Source organism: Mus caroli, unplaced genomic scaffold, assembly GCF_978045245.1.
Source record: "Mus caroli unplaced genomic scaffold, Mus_caroli_1 scaffold_10, whole genome shotgun sequence".
NCBI lineage: Eukaryota > Metazoa > Chordata > Mammalia > Rodentia > Muridae > Mus > Mus caroli.
In genome coordinates, this window is record NW_028227265.1 from 3,336,923 (window position 1) to 3,356,846 (window position 19,924).

The window sequence follows — 19,924 nt, forward strand, 5'->3', positions numbered from 1 at the left end:
TTTGCGACTTTGAGTCTGGGCGAGGAGAATCCAACATTACCCGCCACGTGTGGTTAGCGCCACCTCGTGGACAGGAAGCATAAAGCCCAATACAAAAGCGGGTTTCCATAGTTGGAAACTTTTGAGTCTGGGTGAAGAGAAACCAACATTACCAAGTTGGTGGGCTTGAATCAAGCTTGTATCCCGTATGTAGCTGCAAACTCCAGAGACATACCCGGATGGTGAGCTCGGTCTCAGTGAAGCACACCTGGGTGCTGCCACCAGCCTGAGTCTCTCCCATTCTGTACACCTGTGTCTGGCTATACATAGTGCTGAGATGGACCCACAGTAGGAGGGTGCCTTTATCAGAGGTCTCAGCGCATCAAAAGTCCAAATGATTTGGAGACTTGAATCAGTATGTCTGAATTACACAGTGGCTAAGCCCAACACCAGTCAGTGCCTAGCTGTTCCTCCACAGGCTCGTGTGTTTGAACCCTTGGAAGGCAGTGGAGCCTTCTGGACATGGGCATAACTGGCAATATAGGCCACTGGGTGGGGTGGGTTTCAAGGGCTTTTAGCTTTTGTGTATTAGAGTTTTCTAGAGTCACACAACTTAGGGAATGTCTCTCTATATTGAAGGAATTTGTTTTGATGACTTACAGACTATAGTCCAACTACCCCAACAATGGTCAGCTGTGAATGGAAGTCCAAGGATCTAGCCCACGAAGCCAGTTGTTTCAGCTGGTCTTCTGTAGAAGTCGATTCCAACAGAGGTGCTGGCAAGTAAGTGCAAGCAGGCAAGGAAGAGCGAGTCTTCCTTCTTCAATGTCCTTGTGTAGGTCTCCAGCAGAAGCTGTGGCCCAGATTAAAGGTGTGTACCATCATGCCTGGATCTGGGACTTGCTTTGTCCCAGGCTGACTTTGTACTCCGAGAGCTCCTCGTTTTAGTCTCCTGGGATTAAAGGCGTGCACTGCCTTGCCTGGGCCTAAGCTTTTTCTAGCCACCGCTGTGCCTCAAGATCTCCATGCCAAGATCCAGGTCAGAAACTTGTATCTTCCAGCCTCAAGATCTGGATCACAGGTGAGCCCTCCAATTCTAGGTTGTCATTCATTCCAGACTTAGTCAAGGTGACAACCAGGAATAACCATTGCACTCTGCTTCCCTCTGCTGTCACAATGCCCAGCTTCTCCAAGCTCCCTCTGCCGCTAGTTGATCCACGGTGCCCTCCATACCTTCCTTGACCCCAAACAAGAGCCTCCCTTGGGTGCTTCAGCCAGGGCTTGCTCACAGTGACAGACAGGACTGAATAGCTGCACCCTCTAATCTCAGGGTCGGAAACTTTTAAAACAGGTGCCACTGTGTAACCTCCATTCCTCCCCGGGTCAGTAGGCTGCCCTGCAGAACTCAGGCTTGGCAGCGTCAGCTCTGTCGGGAGCCGGTTTCTAGGAAATGTCTCTACTCAGATGCGTATCCTCTTGGCCTCCTCTCCATGCAACCCTCTCTAAAAGAATGCATACTCTAAACTAAAAGCCTGAAATTCTTCACAGCGGGTGCCAAACCCATGTCAGGTTTTCAAGGGTGGCATGCAGAGGCCTCCAGGGGCCACACAGAGTCACACTGCTGTCTTCGAGCTGCCTCCGGACACACTTATCAACAGTAACACTTACTGAAAACCAACCAATAGCCAGCAGACTCTTCCTCCCCCGTGGTTTGGAGGTTGATAGGCAAGGCAGGATTCAGGTGCAATTTACCTAATCACCCTAAGGCTCAGCTTATCAGCAAGGTGGAAATCATCCATTTAGACCCTACAGATAGTGCTGGACAATCCTCAGCCACACAGATGTCTCTGCGATGCTAGGTTTTCAGTACTGGAGGCCTCTGACTCACACTTGTGGGTTTTTTACTGAGAAGATTGATGGGGGGTGGGGGTGGCTAGAGGAGGGTATAAACTGTTTTTTTTTTTTTTTAATTTATTTGTTTGTTATATATAAGTACACTGTAGCTGTCTTCAGACACACCAGAAGAGGGCATCAGATCCCATTACAGATGGTTGTGAGCCACCATATGGTTGTTGGGAATTGAACTCAGGACCTCTGGAAGAGCAGTTAGTGCTCTTAACCGCTAAGCCATCTTTCCAGCCCTAAGTCTGGGGTTTTATCTAAGCAATTTAGGGCCAGGTGAACAAAAGCGGGTGAGCCCCTGTTCGGAAGTGGGTTAGTTACTGTGTGGTGCTCTGGTAAGACATCACGACTAAAAGCAACTTGGGAGGGACAAGGGTGTGCTTGGATAGTTACACAGACCAAGCACAGTCTATCATGGATGGAAGTCAGGGCAGGAACTCCAGCAGGAACCTGGAAGCAGGAACTGATGCAGCAACCATGGAAGGGTCCTACCTACTAGCTCTCCAGGGCTTGCTCAGGGGTGGCACTGCCTTTCATGGCCTAGGTCCTCCCACATCAGGAAAGTGTCCCCACAGACTTGCCTACTGGCCAGTCTAATAGAGAGATTTTTCTCTTTCCTTTACATTGAGGTTCCTCTTCCAGATGGCTCTAGCTTGTGTCAAGCTGACATAATACTGAGCAGCCAGGAAATGATTAAGAGGTTCAAGCTGGTAGCCGTGGAGAACTAGAGATGGGAACACATGTGGGAGGCACCCCATGTAACTAGATTTAACCTTTTTGATTTATTCTTATATTTGAGTGTGTATATCATAGGTGTGTGTATGAGTGTGTGCATGTGCACATGCATTTGGGCACACATGTATGCGTGTGGAACCAGAGGCCAACCTTAGGTGTTAATCCTCAGGGATCATCCGCCATGTTTTTGGCACCAGGTCTCCCATGGTCCCGGGGCTTGCTGGTTCAGCTAGACTGACTGTTCAGTGAGTCCCAGATCCCCACCTCTCTGTGGGATCACAAGGGAACATCACAAGGACTTTCTGTTTTGCAAGGGTCCTGGAGGTGGGACTCGGCTCTCCCCATCAGCACAGCAAGCCTCACCCCTGCATGCTGTCCTCGCTGAATACAAAGCAAACCACTGTGACCATTTAGGAGGACATCAAAGCCACTAAGCCCACAGACAAGCTTTAAAAAAAGGTTTATTAAACAACTAGACAACATATGTAAACATTTTTGTCAGCCACAGGCTTCTGAGTATAGCGTGTCCGGACCCCAGATGTTATTCTGCTGTGAGAGGAAAGAGCAGAGTATGGGTCAATAGGAACCAGATTAAAAGATCTATTGGATCGCCAAGGTCCACAGAAAATGAATGTCCAGGTTCTGCTAGGTGTGTAGCATGCACAGAAAATCTGGGATGTCGGTGAAAATCTTCAGCAGCCGTGAGTCGGATTGGCTCCTTATGTTTTAGCATGGCTTCCTTTCTACATTCATCACAGTGGAGCAAAATGAAGAGAAGGGAGGCTGGAACACAGAGCTAGAGAGGACGTGACACATAGACAGGTCCGATTCCGCCATCTCCGTCATGCACACACTCCGAGGGAGGCTGGGGCAGAAGCAAAGCTGAGCACACCATCTGTTTCAATATTTTCCTTCCGTGCACTGGGTATTTGGGGCACGTCTTTTACTTTTAGCATCTCTTGAAGAGAAGAGGCCAAACGGTCTCTCCAATGTGACAAATGTCGAGTCAACTGCACCCCTGTTAAACCATTTAATAAAGACTGGGGTGAAGCAGAGTCAGAGAGTGGAAACAACACAAGAAGTCCGGTGAAAACCTAAGTTTTGCTCTGAGCACCTGAAACCTGCCTAGAGCAGGCAGTGAGATCTTCCCCGCAGGTCACCTGCTGACGAGCCTGTTCTGGGACTCAGATCTGTCATGGCACCTATTTAATCCCCTTTAAATTCCTGCTATTATCGGTAAGGCAAGATACAATGTTAAATAAGACGTAAGGGCTACGGATAATTTAGCTTCCTACTGTGTCAGAATTTAAGTATTTACTCTCTGCCTCTCAAATAACTATGTTGTGGTTACAGACAGAAGGGGACCACAGTACTCAAGAAACCCAGACAAGGACACTGAGCTCCCGAAGAGTCAGTCGCCCAGCCCCAGTGATGCACTGCCCTCTCTGTGAAGTTACACAGGTGACTCATGAATAGCTTTAAGTTGTTTCCAATCACGTCTGCTCTCCAAGGTCACTTCCAGAAGTCATCTGTGTCTTCCAATCATGCCTGCTCACCCCCACAGATGCACATGTTGACTCGGAGTTAAATGGAGCTCACGCTGACTGGAAACCTGTCCTGCCATCTCCTGCACAGCAGTGTTGTTAGCGTTGGCAAAACTGCGGGCTCAGGGAGACGTAAAACCACACAACATGCATGTCCACAGCACACGGGTTCTTCGCACATAGCCATGGATCTTTTAATTTTTAAAGACTGCGAGAGCATGAAGAAATTTCCCACCTCTGGCTGCTAATGATGAGCCGTTTCTTCAGGGAAACCTACAGAGTGGCCTTGTGCAGGGTGCCAAATATGAATGCCTGGTCTCAGTGATGCTCGGCAGTTACTGCTAAAAACCCTTGCCCTGTTTTCTTCCTGTCTCCCCCTTCCTCTGCTTTCCGTCCTCCATGATGTGAAGACAGCCCACTCGGCCCTTCCCACGGTTGCACTGATCCCTCCAAAACCATGAGCAGAGTAACTAGTGCCTCCCTTTAAGTTGTTCTAGGGCATTTTGGTTACATGAGACAACAATATAGTATATTCAATCAAACTTTCAAAATACTTTAACTTTTAAGTATGTGTCTGTGTACATCTGTGTGGTGATACATGCATATGAAAGGAGGTGCCCGTGGAAGCCAGAAGAGGCCATTGGATGCCCTGGAACTGAAGTCACAGATAGGTGTGAGCTATCTGATATGGGTGCCTGGAACTGAACTTGGGCCCTCCAAATGTGTGATATGCATGCTTAACTGTTTAGCCATCTCTTCAGGCCTCAATAAAGCTTTCATAGGCTACGTCCAGTAAAACCTCCTGGAAGAGGGCTATCCTCGTGTAACTCAGGAGTCAGTGGACACACTTCCACATTACAAGGCTACTGCTTTCTCTGGGGAGTTTAAATAGGACTCTGAATTAGCTCCACACAGTAGGACCTTTTCCCTGCCCTATAAATAAATATGTTTACTTTTAACATCACATTATTATTGGCAAGAAGAGAATAATTATTTCTTGGCTTTTTTGTTGTATAAAAACAAGCAAATAAAACCCCAAAAGGACTTTTTAAAAGAGAGAAAAGGATGAAGGCAGGAAGCTACGAGAATCGGCCATTGCAGTTTCGCCACTTGTGTGCTCATGGGCAGGACATACATAAGACTGACAGGAACTGGCTAGGAAGGCCCCACCTCTGCTGACACTCATTTGAACTGCTGTGTACTTCAAGTCACTGGGTAACTAGCATGAAGAGGCCGTGATACGGCAGCTAATAGCAGTCACTAGTGCTCCTCAAAATCAGCACAAGGCACACGGTGCCTCCGTGTGCCCCCATCAAATGATCATGGCAGGAAGGCAGAAGTCATCAGGTCAGAAAGTCTTTCTCCAGGGCGTAGATGGACGGCTGACACATCACGCTCTTCACTCTACACAAGGGCATGGCACAGTCCTTGTTCTGACCTTCGATGCTGGCATCCAGCAAGGAAGGAGTCTGACACCTGCTTCTCTCCTGAGCACCAAGCAAGCAGGCAAGGGCTGGCACCTGATGGTCCTTGTCACAAGCCCAGGTAGGTGGAGATGTTGTTCTCAACAAAGCAGTGTGTGGCCTTTGTGTCAGGTCCGGGCATGCCTGGCACTTGCCCAGAACACCTTCAGGTTTCACAAGAGAGGCCTGGCTGGCCAGGTCACTTTGAGGTCCAGGGAAGGGAGAGTGTGGTAGTCGAGAGTCTTCAGGGGCACCTGTGGGTGAAGAAAGCCAAGTCAGACAGTGTGTAAGGAGAAGACAGACTTCTGAAGCAGTGAGGGAAGAGAAAGATGGTGACAATTCAAGCAGATACTGACATTATCTCAAGTTTCAACACTAATTACGCAAACCATCCCTAGGCACCAGAGCATGCTTTCCTTAGTGAAACTATACCACTGGACCCAGAGAGGGTCTCCCAGCCATTTCACGGAGCCGCCGTCATAACTAGGATGCCAGACAAGAGCCACGGTGCCCGGCTCAAATGGCTTTCCATAGCCATAGCTTCAGAGAATACATGTATGATATCAGTATAGTTACTTCCATGTACAAAAGGAGAGTCACAGTCGTGCCTGTTCACAGTTCTGTACCCCACTCCAATCGATAGGAGAGGTGATGTAGGTTAGCAGGAGACAAGCATGCTTCAGCACTGGACCCAAGGTCACATTCAACAAGCCCGAGCACTAGCTTTTTCACAGTTAACTGTGACATCACCATGACCTGTGCATGTGTTTGTGTGTGTGTGTGCACATGTGTGTATGTGTGTGCATATGTGGGTATCTGTGGGTACATGCATGTGTGTATGTGTGTACATGCATATGTCTATGTATCTGTGTGTCTGTGTATGCATATCTGTATATGTGTCTTGTGGGGGGTGTATGTCTGTGTGTATATGTATGCATGCATATGTGTATGCACTCAAGTGCATATATCCATGTGTCTGTGTGTTGTGTGTGTGTCTGTGTGTTGTGTGTCTATGTGTCATATGTGTGTCTGCGTGTGTATCATGTGTGTGTACATGGTGTGTACAGATATGTATGCATGTGTGTGTACATGCATGTATGTGTGCAAGCCCCAGGCACCTGCCTGTCTCCTCAATACTGCGATTACAGGTGTGCATCAACATACCCAATGTGGGTTCTGAGGGTTGAATTTGAGTCCTGTTATATGTGCAGCAATCATTTTACTTACTGAGCTGTCTCCCCCACCCTAGAGATGGGGGTCCTCACAGGTGGTTAAGTTAAAATAGATTCACATGGGCAGGCCCCAGTGTAGTCTGACTATGGGCCTTATAGGATTCAGACACAAACACCCAGGAAAACCATCATGTCAGGACATAGAGAGAGCGTGTGAGCTAGCCCAGCAGAGAGGTCTCAGGAAGACCCAGTCCTGCCTACACTCGTGCCACAACTTCTGCCTTCAGCACAGTGGGGAAAGACGGGCTCCTGTTTAAGCCACTCTGGCTGCAAGCTTTACACACCAACCTGTCAGACAGGACAGGGACCAACACAGTCACAGCAGGTGACACCAGAATGTCCCAGGGGGAGCCTGAAGATGGCTTTTGGTTAGCATTCGGGTTAGAGGGTTAGGATTTGTAGTCAGGTAATAGAGGCAGGGCTTAGGGTTAGGATTGGGGTTTATGTCTAGGTTAGAGGTTAGTGTTTAGGGTTAAGGTTAGGGCTGAGGGTTAAGGTTAGTGTTTAGGTTAGGGTTAGGGTTAGGGTTAGTGTTTAGGTTAGTGTTAGGGTTAGGGTCGGTGTTTAGGATTAGGGTTTAGTGTTCAGTGTGGGTGAGTGGTTTGGAGTTAGGGTTAAGTGTTTAGCATTATTGTTTCTGGTTAAGGTTAGTGTTTAGGTTTAGGGTTCAGTTGGGGTGACTGTTTATGGGTTAAGGATTAGGCTTAGGGTTAGTGTTTAAGGTTAAGATTAGGGTTTAGAGTTTAGGGTTAGGGTTTAGGATTAGGGTTTAGGGTTGGGGTTAGGGTTTAGTATTCAATGTTGTTGAGTGCTTTAGAGTTAAGGTTAAGTGTTTAGCATTATTGTTTCTGGTTAAGGGTAGTGTTTAGGTTTAGGGTTAAGGTTAGTTAGTGTTTGTTTAGGTTTAGGGTTAAGGTTAGTTAGTGTTTAGGTTTAGGGTTAAGGTTAGTTAGTGTTTAGGTTTAGGGTTAAGGTTAGTTAGTGTTTAGGTTTAGGGTTAAGGTTAGTTAGTGTTTAGGTTTAGGGTTAAGGTTAGTTAGTGTTTAGGTTTAGGGTTATGGTTAGTTAGTGTTTAGGTTTAGGGTTAAGGTTAGTTAGTGTTTAGGTTTAGGGTTAAGGTTAGTTAGTGTTTAGGTTTAGGGTTAAGGTTAGTTAGTGTTTAGGTTTAGGGTTAAGGTTAGTTAGTGTTTAGGTTTAGGGTTAAGGTTAGTTAGTGTTTAGGTTTAGGGTTAAGGTTAGTTAGTGTTTAGGTTTAGGGTTAAGGTTAGTTAGTGTTTAGGTTTAGGGTTAAGGTTAGTTAGTGTTTAGGTTTAGGGCTCAGTGAGGGGGTGAGTGTTTTAGGGTTGGGGTTGATGGCTGTGGTTCAGGTCTGCAGTCAGCTCTTCCACTGTCTTTTTGCTGGGATTTGGGCTTGTGACCCATCTCTGACCCCATGCATCATTTATCGCATGGCTTGCACTTACAGGATAATATGAAGTTACTAGATCCTGATCAAGCCTCTTTTCAGAATCGACGCTCTAGCGATATTGAAATTATAACACAGAAGGATGACACTCAAGTGCTACGTGGACAATATCAAGTTACTAACTGCAATCACTAGACAAGGGGGAAACTGCCTGTCCAGTCCACACCCTTCTACCCCCACCCATGTCCTTCCCACTGACCCAACTGCTGCCACCTACTTTGGAGCCAGAGAGGAGTTTCTTCAGATTCCATCTGCATGTGGTGGCATTCTTTGTCTCCTACAATGGCACAGCCTGGCAGTCTCTCCCCTGTCTGCTCCAGGATGGCATGCGGCATGCTTCTCAACACACCATAGTCAGGCTTAGGTCTCAGTCCAGGGATGAGTTCACAGCCGCTCTCTGGTGCGGCAGAGCCAGGATCTGGAGTGAACATCGTGGGACCACACGAGTCCCGAGCATTCCCCAAAGATGACTCCTCCTTACCAGCCTGCAGCAAACACTTCATGGAGAGAGAAGACTTTGAGGAATAGCTTGGGGCACTGGGCAGCAGGAGCGTGGAGCCATCGCTGGGTGCCCTGCCTGCAGATGGCTGTCTCAGAAGGGAACTGGAACTTGCTTGGCACTTGGAGACAGGTTGGAGGGCACCCTCTTCCTTCTTTTCCATCTTGGGTGATGGTTTTGCGGGGGCCTGGACTCCGTGAAGTTTCCTGACATCCAGTCCCAAAGCCATCGACGCCAGCAGCATCCCACACTCACACAGTGCTGACTCCGTTTTCTTCCTCAGCATGGGTGCACCCACGTTGTTCACTGGGGACCCCTTAGGGGATCCCTCCTCCCGACTCTCAGCCTCTGATGAGTCTTCTCTCTGGCTGTCTTTGCAAAGAGGTAGACCAACGTGGGCCTGGCCAGGGAACTTCGTTTGCTTTGGTTTTCTATGTTCTAATCCGTCAGGGACAGGTTTCTGCTCCTCACAAGATCCTAAGCAAAGGGACAAATGTAAACACTGCAGAACAATTGCACAGCAAACACCACCACTGAAACGGTGCACTGACACCCTAGAACCCATGAGCCACCACACTACACAGAACATGCAGAGGTCTTTCAGTGGAAGAACGCTGGTGAGAAAAGTCCAGAGCCCTGGACGCAGGCACCCAAGGGTTGTATGAAAATTATTGATACTTCCTACCCTTCAGGAAAGTGTTCCTCATCAGCAGAAATCAGTGTGGAGACAGAAACACCAATATAGAAACACACACAAACACCAACACACACACTCGTGCACACACAAACACACATAGGCATGTGCACACACATGCACACATGTGCACACACACCAGCATACACATGCATGCACACACACACAAACACAGACACATACCCATGCACATATACACACAAACACACTTGTGCACATACACATACATATGCACACACACCAACATACACATGCATGCACACACACAAACACAGACACACACACACACACCATTCCACAAAATGAACACACTGCATTGCTTCACCAAAGGACACAGCCCCATCCAATTCTCACTTTGCACACAGGACTGCTACACAGCACTACACAGGTTCTCAAGGGTAGCACCCAACCCATGGACAATTAAAACACCCAAATTCTTGCCCGACCTGGTGCAAAACCAAAAGTCCTGAGAAGGAGCCATAAAGCTGCTATGTGACAGACCTGTCCCCAAGCTGGAGCTAGTGTAATGGTAGTGCGGTGAAATGATTCTCCAAAGAGGCTGGAGCCCTAGGGGGGTCATTAAGTGCACTGGCTAAGGGAGAAGGTGAAGTTCTCCTGTATGCATGCGGCAACAGCAACAACTTCCTTGTGCTGGGCTCCATGGTAAAACACAATAGACCTGCTTGGTTTTCCAGAGTGGCGTCCTTTGGGGCATAAACCTACTGCCTTCTAGACAGGCACTCTCATCAGGAAAGCCACTCTCTACACGACTCAATACCGGCAGCTCCAGTTTCATCATGGTATAAAAGCCATCGAACACACTCAGGTATAAAAGACCAGTTCATTTTTGCTAACAGTCATCTTTGAAAGTTTTCAATCATTTCACTTCTTGAACTCATTCTACACAGGATATAGCCCCAGCCCATCCTTAATCTGGCCAACATCTATGCCAAACTCATGCCTATATGGTTAAGTGGAATACTAGTTTTTTTTCTTCTGGTAAGATATGGAGCTATGAGCTCCCAATCTCCCCCAGTCTCGGGGAGCCCGTTTCCTTAGTGCCATGAAGTCAGGATGCGAATTAACCTCGGGGCTTAAGTAAAGCTCTAAAAGACCTGCTGTCACCCTTTCAGCATCCTTAAGGACCACATGAGATAATCCAGAGCCCCGAAAGTTAAGAGCACCACAGCACATCCGCCTCCTGAGACACAGTTACCTGGCTGGTCCACAAACAGTGAAGCCAAGGGTGTGGTCTTCTGGCTTTTTATTAAAAGAGATGACCAAGGACTGTTGCCATCTGAGAGAGGTCTGACCCTATGAGAGAAGGACATTTATGTTCACGTCAGGGAACTTCAGGACACTCGGATGCAGCAGATACAAGTTAGCGATGAAGATTTTTTTATGTATATATGCATGATTCTCTCTCTCTCTCTCTCTCTCTCTCTCTCTCTCTCTCTCTCTCTGTGGTGTGTGTGTGTGTGTGTGTGTGTGTGTGTGTGTGTGTGTGTATGGAGGGTAGAAGCTAACATCATATGTCTTCCTCAATTGCTCTTTATTGTTACTATATTGAGGCAGGGCCTCTCACCAGTTCTGGCTAGGGTAGCAAGCCAGTTTGCCCTAGAGGTCCCTTGTTTCTTCTAAGACTTCCTTAGACCCACAGGACCCTCTACCTTGGTGCCTTGGAGTCTGGGAGTGCAGGGTCTCAGGTCTTGATGGTCTAAGATTACAGACCGCTACCATGCCTGCCCAGCTTTTACCTGAGTGCTGGGGATTGAACTCTGCATCTCTTGCTTGCCAGACAAGCACTTCATCTGCCGAATGTCTCAGTCCAGCTGCAGTATTTTTAAAGATACAAAGACAATACCCACTTTGTGCTTCTGAATTTTGAAAACCTGATAAAATCTTTTAAAAGTATTTTAGACTTATTTATGTGTATAAGTGTTTTGCCCAAACATATGCATGCAAACCACATGCATGTCTGGTGCACACAGAGGTCGGAAGAGGGTGATGGATCCCCTGTAAATGGAGTAAAGGGTGGCTGTAAGACATCATGTTGGTGCTGGGAATCAAACTCAGATCCTCTGCAGGACTGAGCAATCTCTCCACCACCGCCACCCCCATACACAAACTACGAAGTGATACATAAAGATGTTGAATTATGTACTGAACTAATAGTTATTTCACGAAGTCAGCTCAGCATGCTGACTGAACATTAAGTTAGCATCCATATAATTGCTTCCCAAGAGGCAGGTTGAGCCACATGGTCACATGCACGATAGATAGCGCAACTACCCAGTGTGTGCCACGAGCCTCCTCTTCACACCCTTACCTCTCTCTGCCTTCTGGTCTTTCCTTTGTTTGAACGGAGCTTGGTCCCCATGTACATCCTTTTTTCTTGAAACTCCTTTTCACATCTTCAAAGTCTTCTTGGCGGAAGATCATGTTCCTTCCCCGGGTTTTATTGTTCTCATCTGAAGTTACTACACAGGAAAACCACCGTTACTTCTGATTTCAATAAAAGGTCTCAGAATCCTCGAAGGCTTTAGATGGAGTGAAGGCTCCTCACAGAACAACTCACTCGTCCACCTTGGAAAACTGAAGTGTGTGTGTGTGTGTGTGTGTGTGTGTGTGCAAGCTAGAAAAAAGGGAATGTACCAGAAGTGTAAAGACAGGAGAATCCCCAGGTCATCAGCCAACAGGTCTGGGAACCCATCTCAAAGAAGAAAAGCGCTGAGGCCCACACCTGAATCTGTTCCCCAACTGCCACCCTCTCTGTGACACACGCATGTAGGCAGTCGAACACATGCATGGACATACACCGTACACACGCACACACAGACAATTTAAAAACTGCAAACCATACATTCCTTTAAAATGGTTTGACTAGTATTGGGCACGGTGGTGCACTCCTTTAATCCTAGCACTCAGGGGGCAGCAGGTGTATCTCTGTAAGTTCAAGGCCAGCCTGGTTTACAATAAATGTAAAATAAAGTATTTAAGACTAGTGTGATTGTAGTGGCTATTCCTGGTTGTCAACTTGACTTATTTGGAATGAACTACAATCCAGAATTGGAAGGCTCACCAGTGACCCTTATCTGGAGGCTTGGAGATCCTTATCTGGATCTTGGTATGGAGATCTTGAGCCATAGTGGCTATGGATTCCAGAAGATTAAATCTCCGAGTTTAAGGAGATTTAATCTGGGCTACACCTTTTATCTGGGATTAAAGGTGTGGTGGAACACACCTTTAATCTGGGCTACACCTTCTGCTGGAGACAATATAAGGACATTGGAAGAAGGGAGTCTAGCTCTTGCTCCTGTGCCTGCTTGCTGTGTGGGACTGAGTAACTGCTAGATCCTTGGACTTCCATTCACAGCTGCGACTGAACCATTGTTGGGAATTGGGCTGCCGACTGTAAGTCATCAATAAATTCTTTTACTATATAGAGACTACCCATAAGTTCTGTGACTCTAGAGAACCCTGACTAATACAGAAGTTGGTACCAGGAGTGGTTCTAGAGTAACAGAAGTACAAGGATGAATCTTTTAAAATACTGGAATTGGCTTGTTGAGCCACCAGCACTTTCAAGTACTGAAACCTCTCCAGATTCTCTCCCTCCTGGGAGCTCAGAGAATTTTGAAGACCCATGGTTGAAATTATATTTCAAACTTAAAGAAGCTAATGCCCTTGATTTTCTTAATGATTTAGGTGATTCAGTGCACAAAGCTTTCTACAAGATGGGGAAAAAATCAGAAAATGATTTTACTGGCTGGCTGCTCTTAGTATCTGGGGAAAAAATGATGAATGAAAGGAAGGAGTTGTGTGATAAAATCGAAAGGCTCCAGACACAAGTAAACGATCTAAAAGTTGCTAAGTGTGTCCTTGAAGAGAATCTTCTCTCTTGCAGCAATAGAGCTCAAGTTGCAGAAAATCAAACTGAAACCCTCATTGTAAGGTTGGCTGAACTACAGCGAAAATTTAAGTCTCAGCCTCAGAGTGTGTCGACAGTTAAAGTAAGGGCACTAATTGGCAAAGAATGGGATCCTATAACATGGGATGGGGATGTGTGGGAAGACCATGTTGAAGCTGAGAATTTTGAATCTTCAGATTCTCAAGGGTTTGCCCCACCTGAGGAAGTAGTACCCTCAGCCCCACCACTTGAAATAATGCCTTCCCCACATGAGGAAATTAATTTTACAGAGTCTGATAAACCAGCAATGACTTTCAATACTGATGTTTCTCAAGGCCCACCAATAGTTTCTTCTAGACCTGTAACAAGACTCAAAGCAAAACAGGCTCCTAGAGGGGAGGTAGAAAGTGTAGTCCATGAGGAAATTCGCTACACTACTAAGGAGCTTAATGAGTTTGCTAATTCATTCAAGCAGAAACCTGGTGAATATGTATGGGAATGGATTTTAAGGGTGTGGGATAAGGGTGGAAGGAACATAAAACTAGAGCAGGCTGAGTTTATTGACATGGGCCCTCTGAGTGGAGATTCTAGGTTTAATACGGAAGCTCGCATGGTTAAAAAAGGTGTCAAAAGTTTGTTTGAATGGTTGGCTGAGGTGTTTCTCAAAAGATGGCCTACTGGAAATGACTTGGAGATGCCTGATATTCCGTGGCTTAGTGTTGATGAAGGGATTTTAAGACTTAGGGAAATTGCAATGCTAGAGTGGATATATTGTGTAAAGCCTAATTGTCCACAATGGGAAGGTCCAGAAGATATGCCCTTCACCAGCTCTATAAGACGCAAATTGGTGAGAGGGGCACCAGCACATTTGAAGGGTTTTGTTCTTTCCCTTTTCCTTGTGCCAGATCTTAGCATTGGAGATGCTTCTGCTCAATTAGATGAATTAAATTCACTGGGTTTAGTTGGATTCCGAGGTAACAAGGGCCAGGTGGCAGCATTGAATCGCCGGAGACAAGGTGATTCTAGTTATTATAATGGACAGCGTAGACAAAAGAATGTTTATAATAACATACCCCATAATGGTCAGCACAGGAGAGGTGAAACTTATAATGGCATGACTCGCTTGGACCTTTGGTACTGGCTAATCAATCATGGTGTTTCCAGGAATGAAATACATAGGAAGCCTACTGCATATTTGTTTGATTTGTATAAGCAGAAAAATTCTCAAACAAATGAAAGAAAGGCTACATTAGATCGTGGTAAACAGCAATCTCGGCCAGTGAATCAATTTCCAGACTTGAGCCAGTTTGCAGATCCGGAACCCCTTGAATGAAGGGGTGGCCAGGTTCCGCTGAGGAAGGATCCTGATAAGACACCCAAAGGTTTTGCTGTTACCCTTTCTCCAGTTCTTCCCCAGAGGGACCTACGGCCTTTTACAAGGGTAACTGTGCACTGGGGAAAAGGAAATAATCAGACTTTTCAGGGTCTGCTGGATACTGGTTCTGAGTTAACACTGATCCCAGGAGATCCCAAGAAACATTGTGGCCCTCCAGTTAAAGTAGGGGCCTATGGAGGGCAGGTGATTAATGGAGTTTTGACTGATGTCCGACTCACAGTAGGTCCAGTAGGTCCCCGGACACATCCTGTGGTGATTTCCCCAGTTCCAGAATGTATAATTGGGATAGATATACTCAGAAACTGGCAGAATTCTCATATTGGTTCCCTGAACTGTAGAGTGAGGGCTATTATGGTTGGAAAGGCAAAATGGAAGCCTTTAGAGTTGCCTCTGCCAAAGAAAATAGTGAATCAAAAACAGTATCGTATTCCTGGAGGCATTGCAGAAATTACTGCCACTATCAAGGACTTGAAAGATGCAGGGGTGGTGGTTCCCACCACATCTCCATTTAACTCTCCTATCTGGCCAGTGCAGAAAACAGATGGATCATGGAGAATGACAGTTGATTATCGAAAACTAAATCAAGTAGTAACTCCAATTGCAGCTGCTGTACCAGATGTAGTTTCGTTACTTGAGCAAATTAACACATCTCCTGGCACCTGGTATGCGGCTATTGATCTGGCAAATGCCTTCTTCTCAGTACCTGTCCATAAGTACCACCAGAAGCAATTTGCTTTCAGTTGGCAAGGCCAACAGTATACCTTCACAGTTTTGCCTCAAGGATATATTAACTCTCCTGCCCTGTGTCATAATTTAGTTAGAAGGGATCTTGATCGTTTGGATCTTCCACAAAATATCACATTGGTGCACTATATTGATGACATTATGCTGATTGGACCAAGTGAGCAGGAAGTAGCAACCACTTTGGACTCATTGGTAACACATATGCGTATCAGAGTATGGGAAATAAATCCAACCAAAATTCAAGGACCATCTACCTCAGTGAAATTCTTAGGAGTCCAGTGGTGTGGGGCATGCAGAGATATTCCTTCTAAGGTGAAAGATAAGTTATTGCACCTGGCCCCTCCTACAACCAAGAAAGAAGCACAACGTTTAGTGGGTCTATTTGGATTCTGGAGACAACACATCCCTCACTTGGGTGTGTTACTTAGGCCTATTTACCAAGTGACTCGGAAAGCCGCTAGCTTTGTGTGGGGCCTGGAACAGGAGAAGGCCCTTCAACAGGTCCAGGCTGCTGTGCAGGCTGCTCTACCACTTGGACCATATGACCCAGCAGACCCGATGGTACTTGAGGTGTCTGTGGCTGATAGAGATGCTGTTTGGAGTCTCTGGCAGGCCCCTGTAGGTGAATCACAGAAAAGACCTTTGGGATTTTGGAGCAAAGCTCTACCATCATCTGCAGACAACTATTCTCCCTTTGAAAAACAGCTCTTGGCCTGCTATTGGGCCTTAGTGGAAACTGAACGTTTGACAATAGGACACCAAGTTACTATGCGACCTGAATTACCCATTATGAGCTGGGTACTATCAGACCCTGCAAGTCATAAAGTGGGACGTGCACAGCAGCAGTCTATTATCAAATGGAAGTGGTATATACGTGATCGGGCCAGAGCAGGTCCTGAAGGCACAAGCAAGTTACATGAAGAAGTTGCTCAAATGCCTATGGTTTCTACTCCTGTTACAATGCCATCTGCTGCCAAGCATGCGCCTATAGCCTCATGGGGTGTTCCCTATGATCAACTGACCGAAGAGGAAAAGACTAGGGCCTGGTTTACTGATGGCTCTGCGCGTTATGCAGGCACCACCCAGAAGTGGACAGCTGCAGCATTACAACCCCTTTCTGGGACAACTCTGAAAGACACAGGTGAAGGGAAATCTTCACAGTGGGCAGAACTTCGGGCAGTACACATGGTATTACAGTTTGTTTGCAAGAAGAAATGGCCAGATGTACGATTATTCACTGACTCATGGGCTGTAGCCAATGGATTGGCTGGATGGTCAGGGACTTGGAAAGATCACAATTGGAAAATTGGTGAAAAAGACATCTGGGGAAGAAGTATGTGGATAGATCTCTCCAAATGGGCAAGGGATGTGAAGATATTTGTGTCCCATGTAAATGCTCACCAAAAGGTGACTTCAGCCGAGGAGGAGTTCAAAATCAAGTGGATAAGATGACCCGTTCTGTGGACAGTCAGCCTCTCTCCCCAGCCATCCCTGTCATTGCTCAATGGGCACATGAACAAAGTGGCCATGGTGGTCGAGATGGAGGTTATGCTTGGGCTCAGCAACACGGGCTTCCACTCACCAAGGCTGACCTGGCTACAGCTGCTGCTGATTGCCAGATCTGCCAACAGCAGAAACCAACACTGAGCCCCAGATATGGCACCATTCCTCGAGGTGACCAGCCAGCAACCTGGTGGCAGGTTGACTACATTGGACCACTTCCTTCATGGAAAGGACAGCGTTTTGTTCTTACTGGAGTAGATACTTATTCTGGTTATGGATTTGCCTTTCCTGCACGTAATGCCTCTGCTAAAACCACCATTCACGGACTGACAGAATGCCTTATCTATCGTCATGGTATTGCTTCTGACCAAGGAACTCATTTCACAGCCAGAGAAGTACGACAGTGGGCCCACGATCATGGAATTCACTGGTCTTACCACATTCCCCATCATCCTGAAGCAGCTGGCCTGATAGAAAGATGGAATGGCCTTTTGAAGACGCAGTTACAGCGCCAATTAGGTGGTAACAGCTTGGAAGGCTGGGGTAGAGTTCTTCAGAAGGCAGTATATGCTTTGAATCAGCGCTCGATATATGGTACAGTTTCACCCATAGCCAGGATTCATGGGTCCAGGAATCAAGGGGTGGAAAAGGGAATAGTTCCACTTACTATCACTCCTAATGACCCTCTAGGAAAATTTTTGCTTCCTGTCCCCATAACTCTAGGTTCTGCTGGCTTAGAAGTTTTAGCTCCAGAGAGGGGAGTGCTCCTACCAGGAGCTACAACAAACATTCCATTGAATTGGAAGCTCAGACTTCCCCCTGGTCATTTTGGGCTTCTAATGCCCTTAAACCAACAGGCTAAAAAAGGAATAACCGTGTTAGGAGGAGTGATAGATCCAGATTACCATGGGGAAATTGGATTACCTCTTCACAATGGAGGTAAGCAAGATTATGTCTGGAGTGTAGGAGATCCCTTAGGGCGTCTCCTAGTACTACCATGTCCTGTGATTAAAGTCAATGGGAAACTACAACAGCCTAATCCAAGCAGGATGACAAAGGACGCAGACCCATCAGGAATGAAGGTATGGGTCAATCCTCCAGGAAAAGAGCCAAGACCTGCTGAGGTGCTGGCCGAAGGTGAAGGAAATACAGAATGGGTAGTAAAGGAAGGTAGTTATAAATACCAATTAAGGCCACGTAACCAGTTGCAAAAAAGAGGATTATAAAGTAATATGAATGCCCCATTGTAAATTTACAAATGCGTTTGCGATTGTACGAGGGATAGTTATATCATGTTAGGCGTATTCACAACCTTGTTATTGTTTCATGTGAACATGAGATATTACTTGTGTCAAGTTGACAAGGGGTGGATTGTAGTGGCTATTCCTGGTTGTCAACTTGACTTATTTGGAATGAACTACAATCCAGAATTGGAAGGCTCACCAGTGACCCTTATCTGGAGGCTTGGAGATCCTTATCTGGATCTTGGTATGGAGATCTTGAGCCATAGTGGCTATGGATTCCAGAAGATTAAATCTCCGAGTTTAAGGAGATTTAATCTGGGCTACACCTTTTATCTGGGATTAAAGGTGTGGTGGAACACACCTTTAATCTGGGCTACACCTTCTGCTGGAGACAATATAAGGACATTGGAAGAAGGGAGTCTAGCTCTTGCTCCTGTGCCTGCTTGCTGTGTGAGACTGAGTAACTGCTAGATCCTTGGACTTCCATTCACAGCTGCGACTGAACCATTGTTGGGAATTGGGCTGCCGACTGTAAGTCATCAATAAATTCTTTTACTATATAGAGACTACCCATAAGTTCTGTGACTCTAGAGAACCCTGACTAATACAGTGATTGATTATCCATGCATACATGGAGGGGAATTCCATAGAGACAGACATCAAACTTTTGGCCAGACGCTCGCCTTTTAGAGAGAGGAACTCTGTAAGCACGGAAACATATCTTCTTTACATTGGCTGTGAAGTGCTGGAGGCATGTGAGTTCCTGAATGTACTGCTTTTCTGGGGTTAGATCTGGGGCCTCCTATACTTAGCTAAGCAAGTGCTCTACCCCTGAGCTGTATCCCCAGCCACCTCAGCAGAAGAGATGATGCTGTCTGATGTGGTAGTGTCCCTGAATGACCTGGACTCCTGGCTCCAGGTCCTCACTGCATTGATACAATAGCCACATCCACAGTCAGGAGCAGAGGGTAATGAACACACACCTCCTTGTGCCTAACAGAATTAATGTGTCATTCATTACCTGTTGACCTGAGTCTTTGAGACGAGACACAGGGCCATGCTAAGAAACACACTCAGGAATTAGTTCACATGCCTGAAAGAGTCAGGCTGGTCTTGAACTCATTATATGGCTGAGGCTGCCTTTGATTTTCCTCGGGTAATCCCCACGTGCTGGGATTACTGGAATGTGCCACCAGAGCCACCCCCAAGGTTGGCTGTTCTTTCTATGTCTTCAACACTGTTTGCTCACCAACCCCACTCACACCGACCACTATAAAACCACGCTCATTCTGTGTGACCATGTGGTAGGTGTAGCACTGATGAAGAGAAAGGCTGGAAGCTCACACTGAATAGCCCGGAGGCGGGGGAGCATCAAGGGACTGCCGGGTGGGCTGCACAGTCCACTGTCTGAGCTCCGGCGCTTGTCCAGCGTTGGGGAAGCCTGCACTGTGATCTTGTGCTGGAAATCTGAAAAAGAAAGAAACCAGATTTTCAGGGATTCTTATTATTTTTCTCCCTTGCTGTCTTTTCATAACCAAGAGCGTCATAACCAGACAGCAGCTCTTTCAGGCATGTGGACTAATTACTGAGTGTGTTTCTTAGCATGGCCCTGTG

General features: G+C 46.6%; 1 protein-coding gene across 1 annotated transcript in view; it reads right to left on the bottom strand.

Annotated features, from left to right (window-relative positions):
• Nucleotides 1–3,057: 3,057 nt before the first annotated feature.
• The window catches only part of Map3k21 (mitogen-activated protein kinase kinase kinase 21), a 43,982-nt gene continuing 27,115 nt past the window's right edge, over nucleotides 3,058–19,924 (bottom strand). Inside the window, exons 6-10 of the mRNA XM_021170774.3 lie at nucleotides 19,655–19,777; nucleotides 11,843–11,993; nucleotides 10,730–10,827; nucleotides 8,538–9,296; nucleotides 3,058–5,877 (exon numbers count right to left, since the gene is read on the bottom strand). Of these exons, the coding sequence (XP_021026433.1) occupies nucleotides 5,504–5,877; nucleotides 8,538–9,296; nucleotides 10,730–10,827; nucleotides 11,843–11,993; nucleotides 19,655–19,777 (1,505 nt within the window). The 3' untranslated portion in view covers nucleotides 3,058–5,503. The remainder of the gene's footprint in view (nucleotides 5,878–8,537; nucleotides 9,297–10,729; nucleotides 10,828–11,842; nucleotides 11,994–19,654; nucleotides 19,778–19,924) is intronic.